General features: G+C 43.3%; 1 protein-coding gene across 1 annotated transcript; it reads left to right on the top strand.

The window, feature by feature from the left end:
• Positions 1–446: 446 nt before the first annotated feature.
• tmem160 (transmembrane protein 160) lies at positions 447–12230 on the top strand. Its single transcript, XM_063204533.1, has 4 exons — positions 447–721; positions 2160–2184; positions 3876–3968; positions 11853–12230. Exons 1-4 carry the CDS (start codon positions 491–493, stop codon positions 12170–12172), a joined length of 669 nt encoding a protein of 222 aa, XP_063060603.1. The 5' UTR covers positions 447–490; the 3' UTR covers positions 12173–12230.
• Positions 12231–15683: the final 3453 nt, after the last annotated feature.

The raw sequence follows: 15683 nt of genomic DNA, 5'->3' as shown, positions 1-15683 counted from the left end.
ATTCCCAAAATATTGGAACATATCCATGCAAATAAAAACACCCTGTTAACATAATGCTAGCACTTCATTGACTATAAGAAGCTGTCTGGAAGAACTATCCTACAACAGCTCAACATTTTTGTATGGTCCTAGTACTCCCTCTACTGGTTAACACCAAGTGGTGCAGCTTGAGTGTGTCGCATGATTCATGGACGATAAACATACACACAATTATTTGCTAAAAACAGAGTCGTGCACAAAACGCAGTCGAAATGCATTGTATTCAGCACGTACATTAATATTCACAATATAATTCTGAAAATGAAAAACTTGAATTTAGCTGCAATGTGTAGGCCGACAGCTAGGCTACTCTAGATGGCGCTGTACAAAACATACACAGCGCACACCACCAGCGCTATGGAAGATCTTCTCTTGTCTCAACTCTTTGGTTCCCTGCGTGCCAAAGGTCACAGTGCACGAGGAGGTCGTGTTTTGATTTCCTGAAGGCGTTATGGCTGCGCTTAGTGCTTGTTGGATAAGGTATAGACATTTACCTCGCCTCACGCCTCAGTTTGTCCGCGTCTTCAAGAATGCCATAAGTCCCCAGGTGCCACAAGTCCCATCGGTGCGATATGTTCACCGGACGTCACGCTCCTGGCTCTCGGACAAGTGGGGGAATAAAGCCCGCATCCCCGAGACTCCCCACCACCAACTGACAGAACTGGACAAGGCAGATGCGTTGGTAAGAAACAGAGAAAATAGAAAGAGAAATGCTATTGGGTTTATAGGAACGCATGTTGTAGCCTACTATTCTCTTGTTTATTGAGGACTAGTCATAGGACATTCTACGAGCTAATTAAATGCATTGATGATCAAGTTACGAGGCTGGTAGCCAGCGACTCAGTGACCGCAGTGTGTCACGGGTTGAACCGTGCCAACAGTGTAACGAAAGTGAAATGTTTCCACCAGTGTCAGATGTCCCAACACCGACGCAAATCAAAACGACATCAGTTTATCAGCAAGTGAGGTTGGTAAGGCTCTTTGGCCGAGTGAAGAAGTTTGCACGATCAAACGTGATTGGGGGTAGCCATTGAGAGTAAATAGATTTTAAATATATTTACTGTCACTGAGGGTAGCCGATGTAAACAATGCACAATTTTGGGCTGTAGCCAAGCGGTATTGACCTAATAGCATAGCCTATCTTCCTCCTCATCCTGCTTTAAAATGGTAATTGACGTTGTTACTAAACGTTAGGCTTGCAAAAATTGGTGGGGAGGGGACTACTACAACTACAACGACATGCATCTGAAAGTGGTTCAACAAGGAACTTGTTGTGTTGCAATGTGGAGGGTGCATGTGCAACAGACCTTCTTAGAGTTGCCACTAGATTATGATAAAACACCTCAACAACAGTTCAACATTAGGCTAATTGATCCTTCCTTTTGCTTGTAAACATTGGCTCAGTGACAGTGCAATCGGGTAGTGCAATACTAGCCTGCAAAGCAAAAAGGCAGTAACTGCATAGTTACCGTAGGCCCAGAAATATTTGGACAGCAGCACAATTTTCATCCACAATGGATTTGAAATAAAACAAACAAGCTCACTGTAGCCTCTCAGCATTAATTTGACGGTGTTTACATCCAAATCACGTTAACACTAGAAATTGCAACAGTTTGTGCATACTACCCACTTTTAGAGAAGTCAAAAGCAATTGGACAGTAGCGTAGCGTTACATTTTAATATGTCCTTGAAATCATGATAACTAATTTTCAACAACAATGCAGTTACTCCCGTTTTGCTGTTGGGCAGAATAGGCCTATGCTGCCCGAGTCTACTTGCATTCATGTAGTTGGGCCCTAATCAGAGTAAGCAGAAGCAGCTAGCCTGCCTGTCTACACCAGGGGTTCCCAACCTTTTGCAACTTGGGGCCCGCTTGAAATGTTCACAAATGTTCGGGGCCCACCTCTGACCCCCCCCCCAAAAAAAACAATACAACTGAATTATATAGTCAACAGCAACACACATTTTTTTGATTTTTAGAAAATAATTTCAAGGCCCACTTGGAATACCTTCAAGGCCCACCTGTTTGAAAATCACTGGTCTACACCATATTGCTCTAACCATGTGTCTCTCTGGTCTACCTCATATTGCTCTAACCACGTGTCTCTCTGTTCTTCTAGATGCTGAGGAAATCACACGAAACAGGTGAGAGACTTTCTGGCACCATAGCATGTGTAGTGCAGTGTTTCTCAAACTTTTTCAGACCGAGGACCACTTTGTCCCCCCAAAAATGATCAGGGACCACCTGTCAACTGAATTGGCAGTTGATGGGTGCTAATTTGACACTGCTAATTTTGATGCAGACCACTTACTTGTCATTCACATTATAAGCCTGTCTTATTGAGTTGAAAACAGGAAAATGTTACAAATGTAGCCTACCGCTAGCTTATCTTGGAAAAGTAGAAATCCCCTCGCGGACCACCTGAGCTCTATCGCGGACCACTAGTGGTCCCCGGACCACACTTTGAGAATCACTGGTATAGAGGATAACTTCAGTCAATTTTAACATGCAGTTGTAATACTTACACCCTGGACTTTGTCGGTACCTGAGGTTTTTTTTTTCCCCCTTCTTCAGCCTTTTCCGAGATCCTGGTCATTGTAATGGGAGCAGCAGTTTGTTTACATTTCAAAAAATCATTTTGATTTATTCCCAAAAACAACCAAAAAGTTATGCAAGATCAGTAGACAACTAGTAAACAGCGGTACCTTTTGGGAAATATTTGGATTAGGCCTTTGTTCATTTTTAAAAATGTAAACAAACACTGCCCCCATTAGAATAGCTCATATCTCGGAAAGGGCTGAGCCGAAAAATGTGGCATCACCAGGTACTGACAAGTCAAGGGTAGCGTGAGCAATACAACAGCATATTGAAATTGACTGAACTGGTCCTTTAAAGGTACACTGTGCAGGAAATGGTCAAAAAAGGTACTGCAACTATGCTGCTCATTGAAACTGGGCTGCCTATTGCCAAATTTGATCTTTACATGAAAGTTTACTAAGTAATAAACAAATATTTCCTAGTATGGTCCAAGTAGAGTCATTTGTGCAGCTAAAAATGGCTTTTTTTGGAAATTCAAAATGGTGGACCATGGAGAAGATCCCGCTTTTCATGTATGAAAAGTGCAATTTTTCCAGTCATAATGAATAATTAGAATTTGATGGTGGTGATAAATATTCATGAAAAAGGTAACATAAGTGAATGGGCAGCATGGATTCTGGAAATAAATAACAAAAAATCTCACACAGTGTCCCTATAAAGGAACAGTGCACTATTTTTGGAAATATCACTGAACCGAACCAAACCGACCTGAACCAGTTGGCACCATTAAGTTTTTTGGTATCATACGGTTCAGTGATCCATGATAAGAAGTAAAATTGGGGTGTGAAATGAGCATACTTTTGAAATTGGCTGATTTTTTCCCCCCTACGGTGCCCATGAAATTGATTGTGAAGCTAACAGTGCTGAGTATGGTATTATGGTATTACTGTGCATTCATGTGCTCTGGGAAACTCGTATTTAGGAGTCTTGGAAACTTGTGTATAAAAATGTTCAATGATACAGGGAAACTCATTGAATTTTTTTTTTACACAAGTTTCCGAGACATAAATAAATAAAAACTAAATATGAGTTTCCCAGAGCACATGAACAATACAATACAATAATACCATATTCAGCACTGTTAGCTTCACAATCAATTTCACAAGTAAGCTCATTTTACATCCCTGTACAAAATGCCACTTGGGTGGCGTGTGTTTCCCATGTCAGCATTTACCATAATGCAGAGAGCATTAGTAGGCTGATAGGACTGAGGTGTCTGTGTCTGTGTGTGTTCCAGGCTTCCTCTCGTGGTTCCGGAATGGACTGCTGGCCACAGGGATCGGCGTCATCGCCTTCGTACAGAGTGACGTGGGCAGAGAGGCAGCCTATGGTACGCAGCCCATGACTAGACTGGCATTATGGCATACTTCTCTTTTGGGGGGGGGGGAGCAAGGCAGAGTGACGTGGGCAGAGAGGCAGCCTATGGTAGGCAGCCCATGACTAGACTGGCATAATGGCATACTTTTTTTTTGGGGGGGGGGGGGGGGGAGGCAGGGCAGAGAGGCAGCCTATGGTACGCATCCCTTCACTAGACTGGCATACTTCTAAAACTTTTATTAAAACGTTTTTGTTCATTTTAGCCTTTATTTACATATGGTAGGTGTAGTCGAAGATGGAGACGGGAACTGCGTGGTAGAGAGAGAGGTTGAGAGTCATCGCCTTCGTGCAGAGTGACGTGTGCAGAGAGGCAGCCTATGGTAGGCAGCCCATGACTAGACTGGCATACTTCTTTTGGGGGGGGCAGAGTGACGTGGGCAGAGAGGCAGCCTATGGTACGCAGCCCATGACTAGACTGGCATACTTCTTTTTTTGGGGGGGGGGGGCTGGGCAAGGCAGAGTGACGTGGGCAGAGAGGCAGCGTATGGTAGGCATCCCTTGACTAGACTGGCAAACTTCTTTTTTGGGGGGGGGGGGGGGGAGGGCAGGGCAGAGAGGTAGCCTATGGTACGCACCCCTTGACTACAAACCCCAACTCCGATGAAGTTGGGACGTTTGGTAAACAGTGAATAAAATCAAAATGCTATCATTTTCAAAACATTCAATCTATTCATTAGATGGAGAATAGTGAAAAGACAACATATTAAGTGTTAAAACCGAGAAAAAATATTGTTTTGGGGGACATATGTACTCATTTCTAATTTGATAAATCCAACACGTCTCAAAAGAGTTGGGACGGGGACAATAAATGGCAGCAAATGTCGAGGAAGACTAAAAACAAAACAAAAGACAACACTTAACAGTTAAATACATTAACCGACGAGATGATTTTATATAAAAAACAGTGTTAATTCCTATCTTGGACATGATTTCACCAGCTTAAATGGTGGGTGTATTCCTTGTCATGTTTTGCAATGTTTTCCTTTCTGTAGTGCTTACAGTGTGACAGGTCTTGACCAACAGCCCACCATTTTATCACCTGCTGGTCCTTATGATGGAGCCAAACTGTTAAAACATAGTAGAGAATGCAATTTGACCTTACTATCTGGCAGTAATCGAAGATCTCCCTTCAAAATATAATGCATGAGTGGCTTTTCATGCTGTTTAAAACCCATTTATACCATTCAACACTGCATTTAACTCTACAGATGAGTGAGAACATCTTAACCAATGCACTACTGCACCCGCATGCCATCATGGAGGCTGACTTTTGAAGCTAGCACTAACACAAGTTGGATGGTCCATTTTCACTGTAGCACAGGATGTGCAATGCTCTATTATTGTCAAAAAGAATGGACTTCTACAACTTCTGCTGACTTCTGTAAGCAAAGGACAGTTTACCATGTCTTCTGGGTCTATTTCAAGTGAGCTCAGGTGCTTAGGAGAATGTTACACCCCTGTATCATTTTCATGCATTAAGCATTCTTAATATGGTCAATTTTCAATAGCTCTAACTCCTGGAGTGCTAGAGTGAGACTACAGCCAATATATATTTCATGATGTCATGAACCTATACAATGATTTTATTAACAAAAATATGTCTTATATACACTCAATCGTGGTAAATCAAAGGAAATTCAAAAATGTATGTACCGGTAATAACTATGGTAATTATTCCCTTTGCATCTTTAATTCTGAGTGACTCAGCCTCTCTGTGATGATCTTATACCTGGACACCTATATTGTCCGTCAGTACAATTCATTTTGAAATGTTCTTCTTTGTTGTTTTATCTTATTTGGATGTTTACTAAATTTCACTGATCCCCGTCCCAACTCTTTTGAGACGTGTTGGATTTATCAAATTAGAAATGAGTACATATGTCCCCCAAAACAATATTTTTTCTCGGTTTTAACACTTAATATGTTGTCTTTTCACTATTCTCCATCTAATGAATAGATTGAATGTTTTGAAAATGATAGCATTTTGATTTTATTCACTGTTTACCAAACGTCCCAACTTCATCGGAGTTGGGGTTTGTAGACTGGCAAACTTCTTTTTGGTGGGCAGGGCAGAGTGACATGGGCAGAGAGGCGGCCTATGGTACGCAGCCCATGACTAGACTGGCATACTTCTTTTTTTGGGGGGGGGGCAGAGTGACATGGGCAGAGAGGCAGCCTATGGTACGCACCCCTTGACTAGACTGGCATACTTCTGGGGGGGGTCAGGGCAGAGTGACGTGGGCAGAGAGGCAGCCTATGGTACGCAGCCCATGACTAGACTGGCATAGTACTGGGGGGGGTCGTGCAGAGTGACGTGGGCAGAGAGGCAGCCTATGGTACGCAGCCCATGACTAGACTGGCATACTTCTGAGTCTTTTATTAAAACGTTTTTGGGCATTTTAGCCTTTATTTACATGCGGAAGGTGTAGTCAAGTCAAGTCAAGTCAAGTAGGTTTTATTGTCAATTTCTTTACATGCACTGGTCATACAAAGAATTTGAAATTACATTTCTTGCTTTCCCATACAGACATAGACTAATCTAGGTAAGGACATAGACAGTATAGACATAGACAGTACTTATACATGGACTTAAGACAGTATGGACATAGACAGTGCTCATACAGACATTTAAAGTGCAAGACTGGACAACAGAAGACTTGTAGAGGACCTACATTAAGAGGTATTTGTTGTGCTTTTGTGCTTTTCCTAAAAAAAGTCCTTTATAGCGTTCTGACATGGTAATAGTAGCATTTTGAAGAAAAATAAATATTAAAAAAGGTCTGTCAAGTACACCAGCAGCAGTGTGTGTGTGTGTGTGTGTGTGTGTGTGTGTGTGTATGTGTGTGTATATGTTTAGTGCAGGTAGAAGGTGCGGTGTGCGTCTTGTGTGTGTGTTCGTGTGTCTGTGTGTGTGTGTGTGTCTGTGTATCTGTGTGTATCAGGGCTTAACACTAACACACGCCAGGTAGCCAAATGCGGGTGAAAGTCGGCGTTGGCTAGTAGATACCGAAGGTTCACTAGCCATTCTGGCGGGTCCGTTACTATTCTGAATGATGAGGCACCGCATTTTGTAGTTTTTTTCCACGGACCGTCTTTGCTACAAAAGCAATACAACGCGATTTCGCGAGCCTACAATACCCATGAAGCACCTGTGTCACGTGTCACCTGTGTGTCATGCACGCCAAGAATCTGATAGAGCTAGGCCTACTAGTCTTGCGAAGAGGAGTGGCTGCGAGCTACCGGCATATCAGCGTGCGTTTGGAAATGACACTGAAAACCTTATCGTGAAAATAAAGTAGCGAAGTTCATCTCAACTGACCTGTTGTTTTGCGATCTGTCAGTAGTACAATACTTAGTAGTAGTGGACATTAAAATGACCAAGGCGAGAGGAAAACACGCCAGGCTGTCTTTTGAAAGTCTCGAGACTAAAGCGCAGTGATAAGACAAGGACACATGCGACATTAATAATGTTCGGTTTAAATTATTTTCTGATTTGCCTGTATGTCTTCATACCTTAATATTCCTCCATGTTTCTTGTGCTGTTGTTCCCGACTGTCAAACCGGGCTTAAACAACGCACAGTGTAGCCTTCCAGACTGCAAAGCATGTCTCTTGCCCGTTTCGCCTGGCGTCCGTTTGTAGGCTATTTTAAACAACTCAATATTAAACGAAATGAAAGGAAGTCGTAGCCCCTTCTGTAGTTACCGCATCTGTGTGCGCTTTTTAGTGGATACTATAAGAAAATGTTCCAGAAGAGGTGTTATTCCACATCCATGACCGATGACAGGCGAACTTGGCAATGACTTTTGCTATCTACTTTGAGCATCAATTTGAACGGTGACCTCCACAGATTGGCCCATATGATATGAAGCAAGAGCCTTTCAGATCAAAGACGGAAATATTTTGCTCTCGTGTAGCTTACATTTGTGCCCTTCCAAAACACTGTGCTGGGTGTTTCTGCATGGTCAATATAGGCTATGCCATTCCTCAGATCAGTAAATCTGTTCTTTCCATAGCCTGCATGCATGGACCAGTTAATAGGCCTAACAATTCTAATTATTAAGCACTATATTATATTATAGCCTATTATATTATATTATATTATATTATATTATATTATATTATATTATATTATATTATGTTATATTATGTTATATTAGCCTACATTACATTATTACAGCCTATTATATAATTCATTAAAGCTGCTATGATGTTTGATGTTGAATTATGGCTAGTGAAAAGGCCCAATGGCTAGTGAGTCAGGAAAACCACTAGCCACAATGGCTGGTAAGCGAAAAAGTTAGTGTCAAGCACTGGTGTGCATGTTTGGGTTTAGTGCAGAAAGTGCAGTGTGCTTGCAGTGTAGTCGAAGATGGAGACTGGAACTGAGTGGTAGAGAGAGATGGAGCAGGGGTTGGGAGTCATCGCCTTCGTGCAGAGTGACGTGTGCAGAGAGGCAGCCTATGGTAGGCAGCCCATGACTAGACTGGCATACTTCTTTTGGGGGGGGGCAGAGTGACGTGGGCAGAGAGGCAGCCTATGGTACGCAGCCCATGACTAGACTGGCATACTTCTTTTTTTGGGGGGGGGGCAGAGTGACATGGGCAGAGAGGCAGCCTATGGTACGCAGCCCATGACTAGACTGGCATACTTTTTTTGGGGGGGGGGGCAGAGTGACGTGGGCAGAGAAGCGGCATATGGTACGCATCCCTTCACTAGACTGGCATAGTACTGGGGGAGGGGTGGGGGGCAGAGTGACGTGGGCAGAGAGGCAGCCTATGGTGCTCATCACAGTTAGATCTCACACACATCCAATTCCCTTTTGCAGAGTGCTGGGTCTAAGCATTAAGTACACTCGTATTTCACATTTAGAATTCTAAAAAGATAAAGGTAAGGATACTATAAACAAATGGGGACCAGGGGCCACATAACAGAAACTTCCTAAGTCTGAAATCCTATCTTATCTTGAGATAGGAAGGGATTTAGGAATTTTGCTATAACAGAAGGAGGTTTCCTAACTTAACTTAGGAAGAAATCCTATCTTATCTTAAGATAGGAATATAGCCATTCCAGAAGCATCCTAAGTTAGGAATATCTTAACTTAGGATGCCTAAGTTAGGAGACCATACACCCTGTCCTAAACTCAGGATAACACTGTTACTTTTTTGCATTATGCACAATGTCAGCAACATGGGGCATCAAACCAAAACACCTAGAGCAGTGATGCCTGGGTTAATGGGAGCATTTTGTTTTCAAGAGAGAAAAAATGGCACTGGTACGGTTACCACAGTAGCTTCCCAACCAGGCAGGCTACAATTCCATAGTTGCCTGATGTAGGCCTAAATAATTTTATCATTTGAAGCCTGTCATTGTTTTATCCATGCAATATAGCCTACCTTTATTTAGAAATTACAAAAGAAAATAGTTTGAAAGCCAAACACATTTCCTATTAACAAGTGTAGCCTTTGAATTAGGCCTACTTTGACCATGGGGTTTGCACATCAAAGACTGATTTTGCAAAGTCCAACAAAAAAACAACTGACTTCACGTAGCCTACGTGCTGATGTTGTGACAGGCTTATGAGCACAACGTGCGCTCCCTCGCCAAAGTCTCCTCTCAGGAGTTGAACAGGACAAGTTACTAGGTCTAGCCTACTGATGAATTTATAGACCACACAAAACTAATCCATTTGTCCTCAGAAAGTTAACGGTGTAGATATTATGCTAAACAGGGTTTAGCATTTCTAGGTTGCGTAGCGTTGTTCAAAAGTTAGCCTATTTGATGATCCGATTCCTCTCGCTCTCCCTCGTCCTCTGTCAGTGCAGTCACACAGGCAGTCGCACCTTGCTCTCCGTCCCTCAATTCCCATCTTCCCGCTGTCATTCAAACTAAGAATGTTTCTATGATCAATAAAATGTCTTTAGTTCACTACACGGAGGCATCCCAGAATGATGACTGTTGTTGTTTAGGCTGACAGTCGATGTGACTCGTTTCGTCGCCTGTTTCATTGATTTGAATAAGCTACTTGATCATGGGAATTGCACATTGTTAAAACAGCATTCAGGTGGCGGATTTGCGACGGGAACTGCTGAAACTGACAACACGGCTATGAGGAAACTTTTGAGGATTCTTAGCTACAAATGTAGCCTAAACTAGAATGGGCACTCGGTAGAGCGCAAACCTTCGCCTATGCCACTTCACATCTTCAGAGTGTGGGGCATAACATTCTCCAAATTTTGGTGTTAGTTTCATTTAAATCGGACCGGAATATCGTAATATTACATTTTTGGCCCAGTCTTGACCTCTTATTCAATTCAGCATGCACATGTTGTTCTGGCATATAGTGCTTGGCAAAGAAAAACATTTTTGACCTTTTCGTGACCTTGACCTTGACCTTTGACCCAATCACTCCCAAAAAGTAATCTATTGTTCCTTGGGTCATGACCAATCATCCCAGTAAATTTCATAAAAATCGGCTCAATTTACGTTTTTGACCTTTTCGTGACCTTGACCTTTGACCCAATCACTCCCAAAAAGTAATCGATTGTTCCTTGGGTCATGACCAATCATCCCACTAAATGTCATAAAAATCGGCTCAATTTACGTTTTTGACCTTTTCGGGACCTTGACCTTTGACCTTTGTCCCAATCACTCCCAAAAAGTAATCGATTGTTCCTTGGGTCATGGCCAATCATCCCAGTAAATTTCATAAAAATCGGCTCAGTTCTGTCTGAGTTATACGAAGTACAAACAAACATTTTGACCTTGACCTTTGACCTTTGACCCAATCACTCCCAAAAACTAATCGATTCTTCCTTGGGTCATGACCAATCATCCCACAAAATTTCATAAAAATCGGCTCCATTTTGACTGAGTTATACGAAGTACAAACAAACAAACAAACAGACATATTCACAAATAAATACACGGCGGGCAAAACATAACCTTCTGGCGAAGGTAATGAATGATGGAAATTAACACCCTCCCTATATTCACTGTATTTTTTTGTCCGTAGGCTATTGCGTTCTCCCCCCCAACACGTAGCCTAGGCTTCAAAAGTGAAGTCGCTACATTCTATCAATCTCGTGCACATTCGAAATGGCAGAAACAGACACGACCAATCGAAAAAATCAGTATGATAGAGGAGTTAGGAATTCCTAATTTAAGATCGGATGGGGGGGCAAAAATAAGATAAGAAACGGCTAGGGACTTAGGAAGTGGTTCTGTAATAGGAAGTTAGGATTTTTCCTATCTTACTGTTCCTATCTTAAGTTAGGATGAGCATTTAGGATTTTTTCTGTTATGTGGCCCCAGTTCCCTATGAAACGAAATCCCCCCAAAAAATTTGAAAGTGGATGTTTTTTTCTTTTTTCTGTTTTGTCTGTAATAATGTGTCTGTATCTCTACGTGTTGTGTGTGTGCCTGTGTGTACGTGTCCGTGTGCGTATGTATGTGTGTGTGTGTGTTCCCGCAGCCTTCTTCATCCTGGGCGGTGTGTGTGTGTGTGTGTGTGTGTCGTTTGGCGGTGCGTCCTACGTGGGTTCTCTCCTCACCCTGCGGATGTGTATAGTGTAATAACCATCTCTCTCCCCCTCTCTCCTGTGTGTGTGCGTGTGCGTGTGCGTGCGCGTGCGCGTGTGTGCGTGTGCGTGTGCGTGCGTGCGTGCGTGTGCTCCTGCAGCCTTCTTCATCCTGGGCGGTATGTGTGTGTCGTTCGGCGGGGCGTCCTACGTGGGTTCCCTCCTCACGCTGCGGATGTGTATAGCGCAATAACCATTTCTCTCCCCCTTTCTCCTGTGTGTGTGTGTGTGTGCGCGCGCGTGTGTGTGCTCCCACAGCCTTCTTCATCCTGGGCGGCATGTGTGTGTCGTTCGGCGGGGCGTCCTACGTGGGTTCCCTCCTCACCCTGCGCCGCTTCATGCTTCTCTCCCTTCCTGCCGTCCTGCTGCACGCGGCCGTGGTGTCCAGCGCTGCCCTCTTCTGGCTGTGCGCGGTATCGCTCTACGTCGGCCGCTTGGAGGTGGAGATCATCCACGACGACGACGAAGAGGAGGATGATGATAGAGGGATGAGGGACGACCATCATCACCGGAGGAGGAGAGGAGAGGAGGAAGAGGAGTGTCCAGACTGCAGAGCCAGGAGGGAGAGGAGGAAATGAGGAGAGAGGAGAGGAGGAGGAGAGGAGAGGAGGAAGAATTAGGGGAGGAAATGAGGAAGGAGAGGAGAGGAGAGGAGAGTTAGTGAAGAGAGGAGAGGAGGAGGAGGATGGAGGAGAGGAGAGGAGAGGAGAGGAGGAGGATAGGAGAGGAGAGGAGAGGAGGATGAGGAGAGGAGGAGAGGAGAGGAGAGGAGGAGAGGAGGAAGAATTAGAGGAGGAGGAGGAGAGGAGAGGAGGAGAGGAGAGGAGGAAGAATTAGAGGAGGAGAGGAGAGGAGGAAGAATTAGAGGAGGAGGAGGAGGATGGGGTGCTTTCTAATATGCGGACTCCTGTCCTTATTTTGCTCCCTTTCCTGCTTGTGGCCTCACGATGACTTCACTGATGACAACAGTGTATCTCAATATCTTGCAAAATCCCAATTCTAATGTCATTTTTTCCTTTGCAATTGCTATATAATGAATGAAGAACAGACCCCCAAAGTTGTTGTGGCTTGGCTGACAGTGGGGAAACTTAGTTGTTTTCTCCAAGGAGGCGGGGCATCAGTGAAACGCAAGGCCACAAGCACAAGGGGAGGACGGGAGTCCGCATATTGGAATGCACTTGTGGAGGGATGAAGAAAGAGTGATGACAAGAGATAGAAGATAGAAGAGGAGAGGTAGACACCATTTAGCTTACAAATGTCAAGTGCTCTAGCCTTGGTAGTGCGTAAAACACCCTGTGATTACTCAGTGATACTCTTTTGTGAACTCTGTGGAGTATCCAATGACTAGGCGTGTCACACACCACCATGGCTGGAACACTGGACATTGGGAAATGGTCAGAGAGTGTGTGAGACTATGCTATGTGCAGTTTGGGGTAGGAGCAATGAGCAAGGCTTTTAAAGAGGGTTGAACTTACTGCGTTTTTTTTTTTTTTTTCCTCGTTTTTTTTTTTTTTTTTTTTAAATAGAAACAGGCGCAGTGGGTAGATACTATGATTCACTGCTGAGGCGATATTGTGTGTGTGTGTGTGTGCGTGTGTGTGTGTGTCACATGCATGCTCCATTGTGTGAGGGAGTGATTGGGAAGTTTGTGTGGGTGTGTATAGTGTGTATGTACTGTATGTGAATGGTTTTGAGATAGAGGGTGTGCGTGCGTGCGTGCGTGCACGCGCGTGTGTGTGTGTGTGAGAGAGGGTAAGCGCGTGTGTGTGTGTGCGAGAGAGGGTAAGCGTTCATGTTCATGTGTATGGACAATAATAGAAATATGTAGAGGATATAACTATATAGCAGAAAAAAAATAATGCTGCATCTGAACTTTTTATTTTTACATTTTTTTTTCAAACATTGGAGATATTTATATACAAATACATATGTTGATTTAATTGTGTTTGTACTGTATGTGTTTTCTCTTCTTCTCTTCTACTTTCTCTACTTCAATGCTGTCTCTGGTGGACTGAACTGACGGTCTACTGCAAAGAGAAGTTCTATACACACATTACATGCAGTACTGGGGAACCTCATAGCATCTTCCTGGTTAATCAGTACACACACACACACACACACACACACACACGTACACACGTGCGCACACATATTATGCGTGCTATCAACCAGAACCCTGGCCAGAGCAGAGTAAAGCAGTGCAATCTCCACACACTTGCGCGCACGCACACACACACACACACACACACACACACACACATAGAGACACACACACACACACAGAGACTCTCTCTCCCCTCTCTCTCTCTCTCTCTCTCTCTCTCTCTCTCTCACACACACACACACCCCTGATTGTTTCATCTGATCTGTACGGTTCCATAATGTTTTCCACCAAAGCTGCCCCCAGCTATCACTTGCTCAGACAATATATTCGGGTCATTGGCATTTTATTTAGTAGTAGCAGAGATCAGGTACTGCAACTACAGCTAATATCACTCTTGTATTCATTAATTAATGAAATAAATAAATTGGTTAATAATTGGTCATTTATGTACAAGTGTTGAATATGGTTTTAATCCAATAAAATCAAAACATCAATGGCAAAAGGAAAAGGATAACGAGTGCTCAAAGTCTTTTCTCCAGATAGAAGGGCTGCATCTAGTTCAGTGGTTCCCAACCTATGGGTCGGGACCCCCCTTATGGGTCGCCAAAGATCCACAGGGGGTCGTGGAGCCCTCTTGATTTTAAGGGGTTTCGTTTTAAATATATATAGCCCATGTTGAATAAAAGACAAAGCATTTAACTAATAAATGCATAGACGCAACAAATTGTAAGTGCTACATTAAACATTTATTCTATATTTGACCAAAGACAAATTGAGGAATAAAATAACTAAAATTAATTTTCCCAGGAAACAGAGGGCATTTTGTGACTCCGTGTCGTGCGGGCGCTCGCGTGGTTGGGTCACCAAAGCTTGCAATAGTAAAAACATGGGTCCCTTAAGAAAGAGGTTGGGAACCACTGATCTAGTTAATCCTGTTAAGGCTTCATAGAAAGATGACTGAATCCAAAGCACTCTCCTTCGAGTCAAGGTTGAAGTTGTAATAAAAACCCTTTATTCTACGTGCCGTTTTTAAGTTTGTTTACCCCAACGTAGAATAAAGGGCTTTTATTTTAACTTCAACCTTTGCTTTGGATTCAGTCATCTTTCTAAAATCAAAACATATTCTTATGCAATAGTGGTACTAGCTGTGTGAATGAGAAACTCTGATGTCAGCTGCTTACAGTAAATATGTCAATGACTCCATTTTACTGATGTTTACATTGACAATGGCACATCACACATGCATGAGATTCAGCAACAGCATGATGTAATTTTTTGGCCAATGAGGGGAGGGGTCAGTCACGACAGTGTAACCAATCAGATGATCCTGTATGAATGGACAGGTGATGAAGATTGACAGCGGTAGAGCAGTGTGTGGTTGGGAAAAAAAACAAATGCTGGATTTTGCTTTGCACATACAACACCAGTATATACGGTATGCATCACAATAAACGGTACAATAACATCATATAGCAAGACATTGAGGAAATATTTCTTTCCTCTCCAATTTTGGGTACATTTCGCTAGCATCATGGTAAACAATTTAGCACTTGAAGAATGGAATGCTATCGTATGCGAATGATGAAAGTGTTTTTGGAGGTTGTTAATGCTACACATTGCAGCTAGCTACATAGCTAAACCATCATGGACTGAGCGGCCGACACTCACAGTGTGTGCGTTCCAATATGCGACCTTGCGTCCTCCACTTGTGCTTGTGGCCTCGTACCAGGAAGTAATACGTCGTGATGACGTCACAGACAACAGCATTGTATTTCAATATCTTGCAAATGCGCAGTTCTAATGTCATTTTCTCATTTGATGAATTAAGAATAGTCCCCCAAAAATTGTTGCGGCTAGGCTGACAGCGGGGAAACTTAATTGTTTTCTCCACGGAGGCGGGGATCAGCAAAACGTGAAGCCACAAGCCCAAGTGGAGGACGCAAGGTCGCATATTGGAATGCACACACAGTCTTTAGCCACACTGG

The sequence above is a fragment of the Engraulis encrasicolus genome, chromosome 8 (assembly GCF_034702125.1).
Source record: "Engraulis encrasicolus isolate BLACKSEA-1 chromosome 8, IST_EnEncr_1.0, whole genome shotgun sequence".
Taxonomy (NCBI): Eukaryota; Metazoa; Chordata; class Actinopteri; order Clupeiformes; family Engraulidae; genus Engraulis; species Engraulis encrasicolus.
This window is presented reverse-complemented; position numbering and strand designations above follow the sequence as displayed.

Excerpts from the sequence above, each read along its gene's own strand:
- tmem160 (XM_063204533.1), top strand. The coding sequence starts at position 491 with ATGGCTGCGCTTAGTGCTTGTTGGATAAGGTATAGACATTTACCTCGC. Across the intron at positions 722-2,159 it reads TGGACAAGGCAGATGCGTTG|ATGCTGAGGAAATCACACGA; the intron begins GTAAGAAACAGA and ends CTGTTCTTCTAG. Across the intron at positions 3,969-11,852 it reads GGGCAGAGAGGCAGCCTATG|CCTTCTTCATCCTGGGCGGC; the intron begins GTACGCAGCCCA and ends GTGCTCCCACAG.